The sequence below is a fragment of the Stenella coeruleoalba genome (genome assembly GCF_951394435.1).
Source record: "Stenella coeruleoalba genome assembly, chromosome: 3".
Lineage (NCBI taxonomy): Eukaryota > Metazoa > Chordata > Mammalia > Artiodactyla > Delphinidae > Stenella > Stenella coeruleoalba.
Genome location: NC_137148.1, coordinates 6,679,516 through 6,699,812, shown reverse-complemented (window position 1 = coordinate 6,699,812; position 20,297 = coordinate 6,679,516). Strand labels below are relative to the sequence as shown.

Sequence of the window (20,297 nt, the reverse complement as noted above, 5' to 3'; positions counted from 1 at the left end):
AACAACAGTTTCACTTTTGGAAGAGTTTCCAATCCAACTGGAAACATCTAAACTATGATATAGCAAACAAAACCCACAAAAGTTTGCAAAGGTACAAGGCAGAGGAGGCAGTGTCTACTGTCCAGAGGTAGGGACATGCTTTGGAATCTTAACCCTTTTTGGCCAAGTGATTTCACATAACCAACTAGAATGCACCCAATGCTTGGAGTCCGGTTCATAGTGGCCTCTCCTGTTTCAACTCACCTCGGATGAACAAAATGAAACCTTGACTGTCTTTTGGCACTCCTATCTCATTGTTGGCTTTTTTTTTTTTTTTTTTTTGCTGTACACGGGCCTCTCACCGTTGTGGCCTCTCCCATTGTGGAGCACAGGCTCGGGACATGCAGGCTCAGTGGCCATGGCTCACGGGCCCAGCCGCTCCGCGGCATGTGGGATCTTCCCGGACCGGGGCACGAACCCGTGTCCCCTGTATCGGCAGGCGGACTCTCAACCACTGCGCCACCAGGGAAGCCCTCATTGTTGGCTTTCTTAGGGTGCTCTCATAGAGCTAGGGCCACCCAGCAACACTTGCTTTAGACCCAAGAATACAGTGAGATTTAATTCTTATATCCTGAACTAGCATTTAAACCATAAGTGCTGACAATGACTAGTTTTAAATTAAAACACTAAGAGATATTTTTACATTTGCTATTTTCATATTTTCCAAAACTTTATACCTTAAAAGTTGACATTAAAGACACATTTGGTTTACATTTTAATTCTCCCGGTCATTAAAAGCCTCCTATTACACTAGTATTTGCTGCTATAAATACTCTGAAAACTTAGAGGAGATAAAAAAAATGTTGACAGAAACAAATAAACATAAATACAATTTTATAGCATGATAGCCAACATTTCAAGTAGCCTTCAGATTAGTGTCTTGGCTGTGCATGGGCTGCCTCAGTTTATACTCTGGGCTGTTGACATGAAGAGCCCATATTTCTCTACTTGGATGTATATCTCCTGAAACAGTAAATCAACAAGCTCCCTGTCTTGAGGAAGAAATCTGTTTTCATTCAATGAGCACACTTTTCAAAGAAGTTCCATATTTGAAGTACCTACCAAAAGCTGTCCAGCAAAGCAGACGAAAAGGATAAAGGCAAGCGAGAGAAATGCAGCTCCAAAGGAAATCCCGAGAATGGACGTTCTACCAGGAAACAAAAAGGAACAGGTTAGTGTGGGGATAGCTTCGATTTTTCTGGAAAGCCATCATGAATACTTTTGGATTAATTAGGGTTTCATTAAATGAGGACTTCAAACCTCCCTAATTTCTTGAGAAATGAAAATGGAGCTAAAAACAAACCAAAGATACGTCCATAGAAAAACATCTATGGTTGTGTCTGATCAACTTGCTATGACCCATTAAAACTGCCCTACAATAATCAGTTCTTCATTAAGGAAAAACCATCTTTTTATGACTTGCCTCTGCGACCAGCCCTCTCATGCCCACACCTGATCATGTCCATCTAGTTGCCCTTTTCCCTTCTGATGATGGCAGCTGCTACCTCCAGGAGAGCCTTATCTGGTTTGCTTGGAAACACTGAGTCCTCACCCTCCCCAGGACAATCCAACCAGATACAATTTCCTTCAAGACTGATGCAGCTAAATGTTTACTGAGGTTGCCCAAAGATTTCACAGGCCGTGACCTTTACAATCTTGCATGAGCCAATGAACACACAAGCTTCCTGTCATCATGTGAAAAATGTGCCCACTGAGTTACAGGTTCTGCCACCGACAGGTTACAGGTAGATAAATGTGGCCATAAGAATTGTATGCATTTCCGAGAGGTCCTTTAAATAATTAAAAAATTCAAGGCCTCTTAAAACGTCATGTAATCCAAAGGAAGCAGTGTTTGGGGTATTAAAAAAGATGAGCCATAATGAATAATTGGATGAAATTCAGATGCAGCATCCAAAGAGAGGTCAGTGATACCTGAAGCCACAATGGAAGCTCTTGCTGATGAGGTTGGCTAGAGATACCGAAGAGACAGAAAAACTGGCACTGAGAAGAGTACGGGCACTCTGAAAGTAAATCCACTGAAAGGAAGACTCAGATGCAAACCAGCAACAAGCTGAAATGCCCAGTGAGTGCACAGCTGTGAGCCCCTTGGGGAGGGAAAAGAGGCAAGTAATCAGTGAACTGAGTAATCCCCTCAAGCCATCAGGAAGGGAAGGGTCCGCTCAGCTCACACTCAGACACCTACTCTATCTTGAGAGATGATTACACATCAAGCAAGATCTACAAAACCTGGACTTCAAACCACTATGCACTTGAACCTGACCTAATGATATATTTATGAGGTACTGAGTTAGCTCCTAGACGTGGTGCACAATGCTTTCAAATACCTGGCCTGATAATGACATTTGTTCACATCTTATGAGTAACAATAAGTGTCTGCTAGGAAGGTGTATATATACCAAATACACCTGTTTGTTGACTAGTCTCATGGCCAGGCCCATGCTGGGCTGGAATGGTGCAAAGACGAGTACAATGTCATCCCTGTTTTGAGTGGTTCACAGCCTAGGAAAGGGAAGCACCGTATGCCTCCTTATTTCCCTATCCCAAACACCCCTTTTTTTCAGACATCACTCCTTAGAAGCCAAAATCTCAGCATCTCTCCATCACAGACTCTCAGAGCTTCCTATTAGCCAGGCAGTGTGGAGGGAGGGAGTGTACGGAGGGCTCTCGTTACTCCTGTGACCCAGGAGAGACACAGGAACTCATCTGCTAAACTTCCATTTGCCGTCTTTCTCATTCATCTTTATAAGAGAGCTCTGATGGGTTTTCTTTGACTCTGTGCTCTCTTGGTTCCTTGTTGGTGTCAAGGTGATGCCAGCTGCATAAGGTTGACTTCAGAAACATTATAGCTTTCTCTTAGGTCTGAAACTGTTTATTTTTTATTTTTTGGACACACCTTGCGGCTTGCAGGATCTTAGTTCGAACCTGTGCCCCCTGCAGTGAAAGTGCGGAGTCCTAACCACTGGACCACCAGGGAATTCAGGTCTGAAACTGCTTAAATACGACTGATCTCTTCTTGAAGGTTTGGTAAGTCTCAGCTATAAAACCATCTGGTGATAGTGAGGGTGATGGTGATGGGGTGATGACATGATAGTATGATGACAGGATATTGACTATGTATGTGTCAAGCACTGTTTTAAAGGCTTTATATGTATGTGTAATCCTGGACAGCAGTTATTGTTATTACCTCATTTTACCAAAGAGAAACAGATGCCCAGAGAAGTTGAGAAACTTGCCTAAAGTTACACCCCTACCAAGTGGTACAGTCAGGGTGCACACAGTTGATTAGTTTTCTAATCCACATAGTTGTATTCCTGACCCCCTCTCTGTTTTTAGGAGTAGACATGTCACATTTCTGTCATGTTTACTGGTTCAACTTTCCCAGAAAATTATCCATTTCATTAGATTTTTGAATATGAAATAATCTCCTTAATATTCTCTTATAATTGTAGAAGTAGCCATATTTGAAGCGATTTCTTCTTGTCCTTAAGGTTATTTTTCTTATTCTCTCTAGATCAAACTTTTGAAGCTTTGCATGTTTGTTGAACTTCTCAAAGAATGAACTTTTGGTTTATAATTAAGGTCTATGCTTTCTGATCATTTTCTATGTTATTGGTTTCTGATTTAACATAAAAAAACCCTTCCTCCTTCTTTATTTAAACTTTCATTGTTCTTTTTTCTTGATTGTCATTTACTGCCAATATTTTGTATTTTCTAATAAATGCATTTAAGGATATAAATATTCCTGTAATTACTGCTTTAGCCAAATCCCACAGTTTTTGATTTATAGCTACTCATTGCCATTATTTTCTAAAAAGCCTATAATTTCAATTTCCATTTCCTTTTAATACAAGAGTAATTCCACAAGGAGCTTATTTTTGGTCTGTCCTTGTTATTTCTAATTTCATTAGGTTTGATCAGAGACTGTGGTCTCTGTTATTTCTACTTTGACAATTTCTTTTTCTTCTGTGATGTGATAAATACATTCTATTTCTATTATGTCTTATGAATGTCTAAAAATGATATATATTTATATTCTCTTTTTGCTGGAAACAAAGCATGTTCTTTCAGTATATCTATTGTCAGAGCCTGATGAGTTAGTTAGATCCCCAGTGGGCTGACTTACTGTCTCAATTTGGTCTGTCAATTTTAGAATGTATTAATATTTCCAACTAAGATTGTGGGTTTGTAAATACATCTGAACATTTTAATAGTGTCTGTTTATTTCAGAGAGATGCTGGAGTGCATAAAGATTTATGATTCTTAACTTTTCTTGGTGACTATACTGTAATATGTCTCTTTTTTCATGCTAAATGCCTTTCACTTGAACTCTATATTGTCAGAAATTTATATTATTGCAGCTTTCCTATTTCTTGTAAGCTGGTTCCTGAAATAACTCTTTTCCATCCTTTATTTCCAACATTTCTCTATCTTTTAATTTTAGCTAGATCTTTTAAAGGTGGCACAGAAGTGGCCTTTGGCTTGTAGCCTCAATCTTTGAGTGTCTTTCCAAGAACAGGACACTTTCATCCATTCACAATTATGAAATTTGTTAGTATTTGACCAGTTCTTTCTATCTTATTTTCTTAAAATGTTTGGTAAAATTCACACAGAAATCACTTGAGTAAAAAAAAAAAATTAATACAGTTAATAGATAAATACCCATTCAAATTTTGATTACATGCACATCAGTTTTGATAAGTTGTATATTGAATGAATTTTCGCATTTTATCTAAATTGTAGATATTTTTGACCTTGAGTAGTTCATAACATTCCATATTTATCTTGTTAAAGTCTGTAGGATCTGTAGTAAATCCCACTTTATTCCTTATATTATTAGCTTGGGTGGTTTGTGATTACTTTTCTTTTCTTCTTGATCAGTCTTGCTAGTGGTTAGGCATTTAAAATAAATTTTAAAGAACCAACTTTTAGCCAAAAGTTGGTTGCTTTTTCTGTTGGTTGTTTTCTGTTTTACTGATTTCTTCTTTAGTATATATTCCCCTCTAGTCACTGGATTTGTTCATCTTTTTTCTTGTTTCCTATGTTGGAAATGTAAACAACTGACTCTAACTTTCTTTTATTTCACATATAAGTGTTCTAAAGCTCTCTAAATCCTCTCTAAATTAGTGTTATAGATACAGTCCACACATTTTACTTTGATATACCAAACATTTTCTACTTTGTCTTGATTTTTTAATTTGACTCATAGGTTATTCAGAAGTATATAGTTTAACATTGAAATAGCTGGGATTATTTTTAGATATTCTATTGTTTTCAATTTCTAAGTTGGCGTTGGTATAGTTAGGTATGTCTGTAAGTTTTTCATCTTTTCATATTTATTTCAATCTTTTCAAATTTGTTGAGATGATTTTATCTTATATCTTGGTCAATGTTCCATGTACAGTTTAAAATAACATGTATTTTACCGTTGGACTTAGTGTCCTATGAATGCCAATTCATAGGTTGACAATCTTGCTCAGCTTTTCAATATCCTTATATATAGTAAGATATAAAAGGGATACTAAATATCTAAATCTGATTATTGATTTGTCTAATTCTCTCTTTTTTTTTTCAGGTTTTTTTCCTTTCAAGTATTTTATAGCTGTGTTTTAAGTATACGCCATTTAATGATTTTATGTTTTCTGACAAACTGAACTTTTCCTCAGTTTTCAATTGTTGCTCTTTATCTCTGTTAACACTTCTTGCCTTCATGTCTACTTTGTCTGGTATCAACATATGTACAGTAACTTTCTTATGCTTACTGTTTATATGATCTCTATTTTCCATCTTTTTAACTCTAACCTAACTTCCTTCTGTATTTAAAGAGCATCTCTTGTAGACAGTACGTGGCTTTGTCATGCTTTTATTTGGAGTGTTTAGTCCTTATACATTTAATAATAAACCTATCATATTACCATCTCTTGTCTATTGTCCTACTGCTTGGCTTGTATGGTGTGGTCCATTATATTTGTCGATATTCTTTATTTTAAATCTGCCATTTTACTATTTGTTCTCTATTTGTCTCGTGTCTTTTTGGTTCTGTTTCTCCCTTTTTGCCATTTTTCATTAATCTAATATTTTCATAGGACTTTTAATTTCTTCTATTGATTTTTTAGCTATATCTTTTTGTACTTTTTAGTGATTGCTCAAGAAATAAAATATACATGATTAATTTATCAGAAGTTACTTAGCATTAATATTGCATCACTTTGAAAATACGTAAGGTCCTGACAACAATACAATCCCGCTCTTCTCTGCATCTTAATTCTCAGTGTAGTTCTTATTTTTGCATTAGATGATCAGCAGTCTTTTAGAAAAAATAATACAATATAAGGGTCGAGTCTTTTATACTCTTACATATTAAGCATGTTCTGCTCTTCATTCCCTCCTGTAGATTCAAGTTTGCCTCTGGTATCATCTCAGTTCAGCTTGAAGAACTTCCATTAGCACTTCTTATACTATAGGTTTGCTGGTAATGAATTCCTCTAGCTTTCTTTCATTTGCAAAATATCTTTCATCTCATTTTTAAGAAAAGGAATATTTTTACTGAATATTTAATTCAGGATTGACTATGCTTATATCAGTGGTTCTGATAAGAAGTCAGCCAATATTTCCATCACTGATGCCTTGTATGAAATGTCTTTTTTCCTCTGGCTTCATTTACAGTTTTTTTTTTCTTTCTTTTTTTCTTTGGCTTCAACAGTTTGAGTATAACACACCACATGTAGTGCTATTTATATTTATTCCCCTTGCTGTTCACAGAGGTTCTTGCCTTTGGAGGCTAATGCATTTCAACAAATTTGGGAAAATTCATCACTAAGTGTGCTGGTAATTTCCTGTTTGTTTTCAAACACTTTTCCATTCCATCTCCTACAAACTCCATTTTCCAGACTCTTTGCCAACTGGTTCTAACAAGGTTTGGCCAATGGGAAGTAGCAGGGAATGACTGGAAGGGGGAAGGAGGAAGCATGGGTATCTCTCCTTACTCTCTATGTAGCAGCCATTCTCTGAACGGGCTGCAACTCCTGCTGTCTCTGAGGTTCCAGATCCCTATCGGGGAAAAATCCTGCATGGTCATGGTTCTAGCCTCTGCAGGCAAGTCCAGGATCCTGCATTTCTGGTGATACCACGTCCCTCCTGTGTCCTTTCAAACCTAGGGTGGTAGCAGATTCCTCCCTTGCTCACCGCTTGGTTGCTTTCCTGTTTCGTTTCTCAGCTTTCCCCTCATTCTGTAAGCACTTCACTTTATTAAATTCCCATGGTGAAATACCTGAGGCCATTTCTGTTCTCTTTACAGGACTCTAATCCATTAACTCAAGTTTTTTTTCTAGGTATTATGATAGCATTAGTGGTTAGATGGAAACTTAGGAATAATTAAAATCAGTTACTTCAACTTTCTTCCTTTTCCCTTTGAAAAAGAGCCAACCATTCAGTTTTAATTAGAAGTATGGAGACAATATCTATATATTCCATAGGATATGCCATAGCTGAATTTCCTTACGAATGGATAAGTGATAATGGATTATACTGGCCTTTAATTACACAAATCTCAACAGATTTAATGACAGTTATCATGGTTTAATCTATATTCGAATCATATGACTTATTTTGTGAATCAGAATTTAAATAAAAGATTCATGTACTATAGTGAGTTTCATAGGCTCTTGTTTTCTAAAGTGCATTTCAATGTTCGTTGTTAGGAATAATTATTCCACCATGAAGATGCTTGATAGAAATCCTGGACATTCTGGAATTGGGTCAAACAGCTATATTAGAGCCTAAGAAAACAATAAGCGTGTTAAAATTTGACTCCCACATTTTATAATAATCCACTGGATACAGTGAACAGTATCTGGTGATATATTTTCCTTAATGTATCTGATGACCCCTACTTTGCTTCTTCTCAAACGTCAGAATCCATTAAAGGGGGACGAGAGGTAGATAAAGGAAAACAGTGGTCCTGATATGATGAACTATCTGTGTTTTGGTGGAATGGATGACAAATGCTCATTAAAGCAGGAATGAGTATTCTTAAAAGTATGTTATGACACAAACTATCAAACGTGACTCAGTAAGAAATAGAAAATCTGAATAGGCCTATAAAAGTAAAGAAACTGAATTAGTAATTAAAACATAAAACAAAAATAAAAACTACTCACAAAGAAAAGCTCATGCACAGATGGCTTCACTGGTGAGTTCAACAAAACACTTAAGGAAGGATTAATACCACCTTTTCACAAACTCTTCCAGAAAATAAAGGGGACAGAACAGTTACTAAGTGGTTCTATGAGGCCAGTGTCACTTTGATACTAATACCAGACGAGGACAGCACAAGAAAACGAAACTAGAGACCAATATCTCTTATGAACATAGATACAAAAATCCTTGTCAAAATATTAGCAAACTGAATCTAGTCACATATAAAAAGGATTATATACCGTGACCAAGTGGGATTTATCTGAGAAAGGCAAGGTTGGTTTCATATCTGAAAATCAATTAATGTGATACACTGTATTAATAGAATAAAGGAAAGATAACCTACATGATCATCTCAATAGCTCAGTATAACAAAGTCCAACACCCTTTTATTATAAAAACACTCAACAGACTATAATCAAAGGGATTTCCTTTATCCTGATAAAAGGCATCTTTGAAAAACACACAGGTAACATCATACTTAACAATGAAAGACTGGATGCTTTCCTCCCAAGATCGTACGTGTGCCATGGCTACTTCTATGGAATGTTATACTGGAGGTTCTAGCCAGGGAAATTAGGCAGGAAAATGAAATAAAAGGCATTAGATTGGAGAGGACGAAGTACAACTATCTCTCTGTGTAGTTGATATGATCTTGTATGCAGAACATGATGTCACAACCTGAGATCCAGACCTAGAGTGGCTCACATTCGGGGTGACCTGCTCCACCGGGGTGGGCTGTCCAGTGCTCCAGTCCAGACATTGACATTCTTGTCTGGTTGAATGTAACTTTCATCCCAGAGAACAAGAACTACCCTAAGGCAAATTCATGGTTGGTCAAAAGCTCTTAAATATAACCATTTATCCTGCCTGTTCTATCAAAAGCGTGTTCAGGCTCATTAAGCATGGATACAGTGAACAGTATCTGGTTGTTTGTGTAATGCAATCAATTTTAATTAACATTCTGGTTGCAAATTTTTTTTTAAAAAACAAACAGGCATAATTGATTTATATACTCACTGTAAAGCAAACTTGACTCTCCCCTGTCAGGAGGCAAGAAAAATTACACTTCTTAGTGGTAATTTTTGACTTGGACACTTTAATACAGTGTATTGTTACAGTATATGGAAAAGGCTGATTTGAGACAAGGTCTTTGCTCCTTCTGGTTTTCTGCCGGTTAGTTTATCGCTTACAGGTGGTCCTGATGGAGATGCGGATGCACTTTTGATGACAGGAAAAATGCAGCAGAGAGATACATCCTTCCCCCCAAATCTAAGAGTTATATTAATTATAAACCACTTCTATGGGTACATAACGGTGTCTTTCTCTGGAATTCTGTTTAATGTGATGACTTTCGTATCCCTTCTCCCTCTGTGCCCTCAGCTTCCTCCCCCTGAGAATGATGCAGATTCTCTCATCAAAGCTCTGTTCACGTCTGTTACATGGTATTTAGCAAGGATAATAAGAACCAAAGGAAAAAAAAAACTTTAACTGTACATTAGCATGAAATAATAAAAATCCCCCCCTCTTTAAGTGATAGGTGATAGAACCTCAAAATGAAAGGTTCTTTGTTAAACGAAAGAATCGAAGAATGAAAAGGAGAAAAGGCATTTAAATATTCATCACCATTACAGATTATTGCAGCCTTTCTCCGATAATAGGACTTAGCAGCTTTGAGATGTTCCGCCCACTTGAAAGTCCTGTGAGGCTGGAAAGGGAAAAGGAGTTACATTTGGCAGAGATAAGAGCTTCCACTTCATGCCAACAATAAGGGCTGAAGACCTGAATTTTCCAAAGGTCTGCGGTGTTCTCTTTCTACACTCACTCCTTAGGTGAGCTCATCACCTCCCAGGGATATAAATACTACCTACGCGCTGATTCTTCCAAATTATGACTCCAGCTCTGACTCCTTCCATGAGCCACTGGCTCACATACACCCTCCCCTCCCCACCGTGAAGCCCCACCACCTGGACACTTAATATTCACACACATGCCTTTGATGCTCAGAGCTGAGCCTTTCATTCTATGCTCCTCTCTGACTTGTTCCTTCCTCTGGCGTCTCCCTCTCTGTAAATGGCTGCCCAATTTTTCCATTTGCTCAGGCCGAAAACAAAAAACAAAACAATCCACAGAACTTAGCTTTCTCTTATTCTTCATCTCCAATCTAATAGCAAGAGTTTCCTCATCGCTCTTCATAACACATCTCAGAATTTGATCACTTTTTACACCTCCACTGCTACTCAAGTGCAAACCATCATCTTCCTTGGTCTTCCTCTCTCCCTCTTCCGGAACAGCAAGAACAATACCCCAAGCACAGCCACAGCATGTCCTCAGCTGAGAACCTTCCAGGGCTTCTCATCACACTCAGCATTCAATCCGAAGTTCTCCAGTAGCCTGTGAAGGTCACCACGACCTGCCCGTCTCACTGCTCCTGTGATCCCATCTCCATACTCTCTCAGGGCTTACTCTGCTCCTGCCATCCTGCCTCCTTGCTGGTCCTTGAACACACCTGTGACTTCCATCATCTAGAATGTTCTTCTGCCAGATATCCACGTAATTCTCATTTCAATTCATTCAGACTTCTCTTCAATATCACTCAATCAGTGATGCCTTCCCTGACAGCCCTCATCTGAATTACCACCTTCCCTCACTCTATAGTAGCCTACTCTTTTAACTTTTCTTAAAGCTTATTACAACTGAATTAATATGTATTTGTTTATTACATTAGTGTTGTGCCTCCTAATAGAATGTAAGCTGTATGAGAGAAAGGACTTTTGGGGGGTTACTTACTGCTGCTTCCCCAGCATCTCGAACTATGCCTGGTATACGATAGCTTGATAAACAGCTGTAGAGTGATTCCACAAATGATGGACAGAATGTATGTATGAATTTCTCTTATGGATTTCTATTTTTATTACAAATGCTCAGAATATTGCCCAGATACAAAGTAAAAGTATAATGGCCTGTTTCATTGATTAAAAACGCATTCAGCTCCCTTTTTATTGTTATTGTCCTTCAAATCTTACTGTATCAGTGACATATAGGTAACCACAACTAAAATCACCTTTCATTCCTGGAGAGATTACTGGTTTTCATGAAATCCATTTTTTCCTGATAATAGAATTTTCAGATGGGCACCCTGTTACACAGACTAAAGGCTACACATTCCAGCCTCCCTTGCAGCTAGGTTTGCACATGTGACTAAGATCTCAGTCTTGAGTTATAGACCAAAGTGTCATGAGGTAGTTTCTTGGAGGCATCCGCAGAGACTCAGTTATAAATGCTTTTGCCTTCTGCTTCTGGTTCTGTTCCTCCATCTTGTTGCTCAGAATGCAGATGCTGCCATCTTAGAAATGAAGATGAGGACCAAACTCTAGGGAAAGCAGAGCTGTGTGCTGGAGGGAACCAGGACTCCCAAGGAATCTGAGGGACCTCGGGCCTTTGATTATGGAGAGGGAATAAAACTTCTAACTTATATTCAAGCTACTAACTGTGAGGCATTTCCTTACTTTCAGGTGACCTGAATCCAGAGTTGAATATTGTTCATCTCAGTAAAAGGTACCTGGTTCATTTATCTTGGACAGTGAGAATTATCTTGCTTCATTTTTTGCTTCCCTTCCCTTCCCTTCTCTTCCTTCTTTATTTTTTGCTTTGCCCAAAGATTCACATCCACTGCATCAAGGTACGCAGGGAGCAAATTACCTTCATGGTATCCAATATGGGGGCCAACCAATTTGGTTGCCCACCAAAGAAAACTGCCTTCACAAAAGTTGTTCTCCACCATTTCTGTTTAGAAAACCAAGCCTTCTTTCAATGGACATGAACGATTCTACCATTAAACTTTCTCCTATTTTTTTCCCCTTTTTGAAGATAACAAAATGAAAGCAACTCTTTTGAAATGATTATTAAATCATTAATGAGCATTGATTATTAACATGAGTAACAGAATGCGTATTAAAGAATCTCAGTGGAAATAATAGAGACATTTTATATCATAATTTGCTATTAATTTTCCTTAAGGAAAATGTCATTATTCTTAATTTTGCTTGGGTAATGAAACATATGATATCCCACTGAACCTTATTAGAAAAAAACATTCTTATTTTAATAATTGCCACGAATGGTTTAACATAATCTATTTAGTTTGGCAGTCAATATGAATGAAACTACTAAAAAATGTAAAAACTCATGCTCGCTCATTTCTGGTCTTTGAAGGTAGCTCACATTTCTGATAAAGTTATAGTACAAAGCTGACAGAAGTGAGAGAACAACTCCAAAAAGAGGGGCCAACTAATAGTTTAATTACATCTGCTCAAATCCTGAGACTAGAGCCCGATTTGAAAATTATGGGCCCAAAAGGGATGATGTAAGGCCCCCTTTCAGGGAAACACTTCCCCTTTCTGGTCCTTTCAAGGTCGTAAGTTCCTCCTTAGTTATTCATTCACTCACTATTTATTCATTTACTCACTCATTTAATCATTTCTCTCCTTCCCCGCCCCCCCCCCCCCAAACATGAAGCAGTTTACCAAAAGAACAAACAAAATAAAAATGTAATTCAGCATATTTAAAAACAAGCTAGGGCATATTAGAAAAAGTGAGACACGCCATTATCTCAATAAACATGCTTCATAAAATATAACAGAATTATTATTTTTAAATGGATGCACTCAGAGCAAGGAAGAGAACACACTAGACACACAGAGGGTATTCAAAGTAGAATGCCAAGAGGCACTGACACTAAATGGCCCGGGAGGGACCAGGGGCTGATACATGCCATGGAGTGAATGTGAGATTTAATGTCAGTACAAGGTTGGTGATGCTCACAGGACTTTCTCAATGGAAAACTAGAACTGAGCTCGTGAATAAAGTCAGAAGGCATAAAGGCCTGTCCTATCAGGAAACATAAAAACTATGCCCAACAGCCTGGTAATTTTCAGGGATGCCAAGTACCTATGTAGGGTCATAAATGGAAAAGGAATAATCTTTGACAACTGAGATCCCCAATCCTGATCCGCATTAAGGGGCTAATCAAACTCACATGAGCTAAGTATTTTTAAAAAATACTGTGGCTTGAACTGGTGAACCCCAGAGGTCCTGGCAGAAATACAGTGAAAACTATATCATAGTGATACCTTCAGAACTCAGAACACATGAGATCACCATGGACCTAAACCCTTGCTTTGATGAACTCACAGTTGAAATTACAGATAACAGAAGGAGACACATGACCACAAAAGAGACAATAGTGAGAGTAAATAACAGAATTCATGCACTTATGAACCATAAATAACAGAAGGAAACAAGTGATATTTTCATACATGTTTAAAATCTGAAAATAAATGGAAAAAAATATATAAAACATAGGCAAAATAGAGAATTATAAGAAAAACTCAGATAAAAAGTAGACTTCTTAGATATGAAAAAGTGATCTTTGAAATTATAAACTCATTGTGGATGAGGAATTCACCAGAATGCAGCACAAAGAATTAAAGAGGTGGAAACTTTGAGGAAAAATTACAGGACCTGGAGCACAGAATGAACAGCACAATGTACAATTAATAAGAGTTGTAGGAGGAAAGGACAGAGAAAAAGAGAGAAGCAATATGTGAGGTGAAACAGGCAGTCAATTGCTAAGAACTAAGCAAAGACAAGAATCCTCAGACTGAACAAAAATCACAACTAGTCACGTAGGGAAATAAGAACAAGTGCATATCTAGAAACAATACAGTAAAAATCCTGGCCACGCCCCCCCCAAAAAAGCTGAAAAGCATACAAATAGGAAAGACTGATTCCTTACAAAGGAATGTAATGGGATTGACAGAAGACATTTCCTTGGCAACAACAGAAGCTGAAATTCAATGTAATGATATCATCAAAATAGTAAGGGAAAATAAGAATTTTACACCCAAACTATTATTCAAGGGTAAATTGAAATAAAGCAGCTAAAGATATTTTAATACAAACAAAAAAAGGAGCTATTGCGACTCACAGATACTAACTAAAGGAACTAATAAATGATACACATCAGCAAGAAGGAGTATAAACTTGTAGGAAGCAATAATGTTTACAAAGCACTGATGAACAAACAAAATGATAAAGAATGTGAGTAAGTCTAAATCAATATTGACTGTAATTACCATCTGGAACTAAAATCCTAAGAAATAATTACCTAGAAGAGACATAATGATTAACTTGATAATTTATTAAACTAAGAATATGTGTTAAAATTTCAATGGTAATCATTGAAAGAAAATATATAGGATCCCCCTTCTCTCCCCCCTGCTCTCTATATATAGTAAAGGAAAAATAAGAATAAAGAAAACTTGATCAATCCTTTAGAGGTTAAGAAGGTGGGAGATTTGGGGCATGGGGAAAACCAAAGAAAAGCAAAGTAAATGAAATATAAAATGAGAGAGTAGAAGTGGGTCCACATGCATCAATAAAAGCATCAAAATACAAATGGAATAAAGTCACATTAATATACAAAAAGATATCAGATTGAATAAAGAAAAAAACCCCATAACAATAGGTACTGTTTACAGGAAGCATACCCAACCAATAATGTCCCCAAGAGCACAGAAACTTATATATAGTCAGTATGACACAGGCTCAACATTTGTGAAATCTGGATTGTGTGCAAATGCATATTTATTATATTATGTTCTGTACTTTTCTGTATCTTTGAAATATTTCAGAGTAAGAATTTTTAAAAAAAGAAAAATTAGGACATTAACGTGAAAGAAAAATGAAGAAAAAAGACTATACTATACTATACTATACTGTGAGGCCGGTATAGAAAGTGCAGGTCTAAAGTCTCCAAGAAAGGCGTCCGCAGAACTTACTCTGCGCCTTCTAACTGCCAACACAGAGAGGGAAATGCGACCGTACCTATTTCACAACACTCATGCTCAAAATCCAACTTGTTGCTCAAGAGAAACACAATAATTGGTAATGATGCCTGAGGGAATGAACTTCGATGGGTTCTCATAAAACAACACAACAGAAAAGAGACAAAAAAATAAAAGCGAAGACAGAAAAGACACCAACTTGATTTTTTTTAAAGTGTAATTCCATGGAGTGTTTTTCCTGGTCCCCAGAAGTCCTTTTGTCTTCTTTGGCATTGTATTTTATAAGGATCTGGTCACTTTCTCCCCTCCCAAATAGTAGGTGATAAACCCTGTCTTAATTGTGATGTAGAAAATATGAAAATACTCATCCAATAGGAAGATGTAGAAAAATGAATGAATGTCTCTCCTTTAGAGTATAAATAAGGGCTCATTCCCCTTGGTAACACTTGTTTCAACTACATCACTTTTTACATGCCCTTCGGCTTTACTATTCCATAAGCCCTGTCTGTGCAGGAACAGCTGTTTCTCTCCTGTACCATGTGGCAGAGGCCTGGAACTTAGAAGAAGCTTAATTGTTAGCATTTTTTTTTTTCATTGGAAAACTGACAGGTTGACCTTGGCAAATTTCACTGAAGACTGTGTAAGTCTAGAGGAAGAACTCATTTGGCAAATGTATTTCAATGCTCATTTATGGGGGGAAAGAGGAGGAAGGGGGTGGCCAGTGGGAACCTCTTCTAAAAGGGGGCAGATAGCTTTGGGATTGTACATGTACGAATAATACGATCACTTGTTATTAATCTTTAAATGCCTTGGTATTGGCTAGTTGTCCAGAAGAACATCCTTTGGGGTATGAAGGGAAAGGCAGACCATTTCTTTCTAGTTTGCTCAGCATCTTCATGAGACAAACTGTAACCCAGACTCAGCAATTCAGGTTGCCCACAAATGCTGGCTGCACCGCTGAAGTTAAATGCAATAATACAACTAACTCCAACTAGATTGAAAATGGTCGCTGTGGCCTTTACAAAAGAGGTAATGATGAGTGGAAAGAAAATTTTTCTTAAATTTCTTTCTTATCCCCAATTATTGAAAGGACAAGCATTTTCTTTTAGATTGTAGGATGAGAAAAAATCAGTTTCTTTAAAGAAAGTCAGTTGACTTACATTCCACTCCTTAATAAGGTATAAGAGAACGTCTACCTAGGAATCATGGAGTGATTGGGTTTTCACCAGTAGGAGGAAAAATGTGAAATCTGGTTACCCAGTTCTCTGTACCCAGGTCTCTCCTGGGAGGGGCAAGCTAGACAGTGACTCATAACACTCAGAGATGGTGGAGAGGGTGGGCTTCAGGGAGAACATGAAATCAGAATGGAGGGGTGGGCAAAGTAAGCCCAGAGCAGGTTTTGTCCTTTCAATACAGAATAGTGTTGTTTGTTTATTAGAAACAACATCTGGTGATTTTGCTCTTTCTGGGTAAACTTACTGGGTTACATTTCTTAGACATGAGCATCAGAATAATATGGAAATCAAAGTAAAATGGTTAAATTTATTTTTTAAAAAATCCCTGGAAGGTCAATCAACATGTCCACTTTGAAAATTCAAAATTACTAAAACTGAGTAAGACATGGGGGCCACTTAGCTTCACAGAGCCTGAAATCACCTCCCCTGCCCGCCGTCCTCTCCCCACCCTGCCTGCCGCCCGCCCATGTTACATAAGCGCTCCGTTGGAAACTGTGCATCCTCTCGTAACCCTTAGTATAACTGAGTCCAGCAGAAATACACACCCAGTGAGAATGACAACGTAGAACCGTATGTACTTACTTGGGTAAGACCAGGATCTGCACGATGAAGATGCAGAAGAATATGAGGCAGGCGCAGGTCACGTAATACTTGAAGGCTGGCAGTGCAGTGGCTCGGTACTAAGGGGGGAAAAGAAACCAGGAATGACAGTTTGTCTGAGAGAAGGGCTGAAACCGTCATCCAGCAGGTACATCTAACTGTACCTGGTTCATCACACTCGTCACCTGCAGACTGTGGAGAAAGACAACCTGAGGACAATGGCTGTTCACCTCTGGCAACGAGAGCTTCCTCTCTCCAAACGAGCTGTGAAAGCGTGACTTCAAAGACCATGACTTTCGTGAGTCGACCTGTTCAGAAACCCATGTAGAGGCAATCGAATCCCTCCAGCAAGGAGACAGAGCACCTGGCCAGAAAGACGAGTGAGTGAACTGAATGGACCAATGAACTGTGCAGGTGTCCTGCTTCCCTTGTGGGTCTAAGGTCCGAGATTGCTTGTGGAAAGCAACTGACTTTTCACATAGCCATATTTTGCTTTTGAAGAGTACTGAGGAAATGCAATATTCTCATTTTATTTATTTGTTTTAGCTTTTTATTTTATTATCGAGAGGTGGTGAGTGAAATTATAAGACAGAAGACCAACAGGCTCTGTCCTCTACGAAACATCTGTTTGCCTGTCTGGGCCTGGCTGTTGGACTCTTTCTACTTGCCCAGCATAATCAGCCATTTCACATGGCTTTCCATAACATCCAGGATCATAAACTGACCAGTGTAGCTGCCCGCCTGGGGCTGCCCTTCTTGGCTTATGCAGGAAAAGCCAGCCAACGCTGCACTCAGTCTGCCACATGTCCCCTTGACTCTGGTGATGGTGTGCCGGGCACTCTCAAGGCTTTCTGCGGACTAACTCATTTAATCCTCACAACAACTGCGTGAGGCAGGAAATATTGCTGTCTCTAGTTTTGTATGAAAAAAACTTTGGACCAGAACAACTGATTAACATTCTTAGAAACACACAGCACATGGTGCAACCAGAATCTTCATCCCGCTGGACTGGCTCCCGAACCCACGCTTCCAACCACGAGGCACTATGGCCTCTCAAACAAGGGTTCTATGATAAAATTAAAGGAAATCAAGTTTTTGTGGCAATGCTATTGAAGCCTCCTGACAATGCTGGCAGGTTGCATTAGCGTATCTGCACAAACTGTGTCCCAAGTTATGGGAAGTTAGGTGTGTATTTCTCGGGTTTAGCCTCTGGGATTTTGGTGCAGATGATGGACCTCTGGGTGGTCTGGCTTCTCTTCCTCTATGTCTTGCTGCCTTTTACCCCTCCTGCTGGCCTGAAGAGCAGGTTGGGAATAGGAGGACAAAAAGTGAGCTTAAATCTCAATGCTGTCTAAAGTCTGCCTCTGCAAATATGTACACATGGGGAATGTCAGCAAAAGCTGCATGTTTTAATAATGATCATTTTCTGTTTACTAGAATATTTCTTTGGTGACTTTTGTGACTTCATAGCCAGGATAATTTACAAAGCTGATGAAGAAGCTCTGCTACAATAATTGCTGAAATGTGATTATATTTTATGCACTCAGTTATGTCCTTATTTTCTGTGCTTTGTGCAGAGACATGACTTGGAATTTCCTTGTGGTATTAATCAAAGAAAAGGACTTCTATCAGGAAGGAAATAATTTAACATTTAAACAGCAAGTAGTCATTAGTGTCTAAGTTGCTTAATAATAATAAATTGTATCAAACATAAATTTGGTAAACTCTCTGTAGTCAAAGTCCCTGACTTAGAAGCAGAAAATTGATCTTCTTGATCACTAACTAGTACAAAAGAAAGCTTTGGTGTAATTGTAAAATCCAACCTTGATGAGTTTTGGAAAGAATGTTGATATTTTCTATGTCCATTCAATATCCATAAAACAATGAACTGAATTTTCTCAACAGAGTTTTAATACCTGTGCTGTGACTGTTGCCATTAACATAGTAGCTTCTGTTCAAACTAAAACTATAATTATATGGTTAGATGGTGCAAATTACCTCTAACCTGCTCTTTTTCTAGATCAACACACAAAAAAAGGCAAATGAATAAGGCCAACCTAGAACAGTTGTCCTTTCTGCAATAATTACTTAATTCATTTTAGCAAATCCTGGTTAAGCTTGACATGTATAAACTAAATGTCTGGTTATTTATTTGTGCCTGAAATAGCTCTACTTCAGGAGTTAAAATGTGAAAGTATTTAGATGCAACAAAACTTAAAAGTTTCTAATTCTCCCAAACAGGGGTTGAATGTAAATCTCATACTTTTATCAAAAAGTTAAAATAATTTGTGTAAAGACACTGTAAATTTGTCAGAAAGGATTTTGCTTTCTCTTAAAATCTTTTCTAAGAAAATTTCTCACTGAGAAAGCAAGATATTAACTTCTTCCCTTTCCCTTAGCTCCACATCACACAGACATCATTTACTAACAGGAGTGTTGAAAGAGGTGACTAGCCAAAGACAGAAACCTGGTAACCAGAAATGTGGTAAAACAATATATGCCTGGAAGAACCACAGGAAAAGCTAGAAAGAAATTGGATATGGTTAGAGGCAGTTTAAATGTTTCATGTAAAATTCTATGAATACAATTTCATGATGGAATTTTTAAAAAACTAATATTTTGGAAAAATGATTGATTTTGAAGGAAAAAATCGCTTACTTCTTTTTCTAGTATTTTATTGTAGAAAAGCAATGAGATTCTCTGAATGTCTTCAGACTTGAGCCATTGCCTGGAAATAAAAAGGACAGACACATTATAAAACCAAACCTCCAACCAAACATCTGGAACTAGTTTTTAAAAATGACTTGCATTTTTCTTTCTTCATAATGCCAAATATGGAATCTAGGTTTGTTAACAGGATATGCAAATATAATATGCTTATTCACATATTGCTCTCCTTGAAAATTCTATGTTACAAACCAACTGTCAAACCAAATTGAAACTCAAGTTATCCAACTTAAATAATCAGGGAGATAAGTCATCAAAAGGACTCAAGTACGTCAATAAATTTATTCCCTGATGTCTTACTGAAACCACATGTTACTTTCATCTCCCAAAGGATCTGGTTCAGAGAGAAGCACCATTTTTCTTAGCTTATAGCAAGCAACACATCACAGAGCATCAGAAATATTTAGAGTGGCTTCCAGATGTAGGCAAGAAGATTCTACTCCTTTCACACTTACTAAAAATACTTTCATTGTCATGTTTTTCATTTCTATAAAGTAAAAAAAAAGTCATGCTTGAATACAGATTTCAAAAAATGGGTACAAATACTAATATAAGAAGCAATCAGGTCAGACCACTAACATAGTACATTGATGCCAACATAAACATACACATACATAATACATATATATCTCTC

General features: G+C 37.7%; 1 protein-coding gene across 1 annotated transcript in view; it reads right to left on the bottom strand.

Moving 5' to 3' along the window:
- ADCY2 (adenylate cyclase 2) overlaps positions 1-20,297 on the bottom strand; it is a 433,375-nt gene that overhangs the window by 84,044 nt on the left and 329,034 nt on the right. Inside the window, exons 13-15 of the mRNA XM_079915962.1 lie at positions 19,595-19,664; positions 16,919-17,016; positions 1,102-1,186 (exon numbers count right to left, since the gene is read on the bottom strand). Coding sequence (XP_079772088.1) covers positions 1,102-1,186; positions 16,919-17,016; positions 19,595-19,664 — 253 coding nt within the window. The remainder of the gene's footprint in view (positions 1-1,101; positions 1,187-16,918; positions 17,017-19,594; positions 19,665-20,297) is intronic.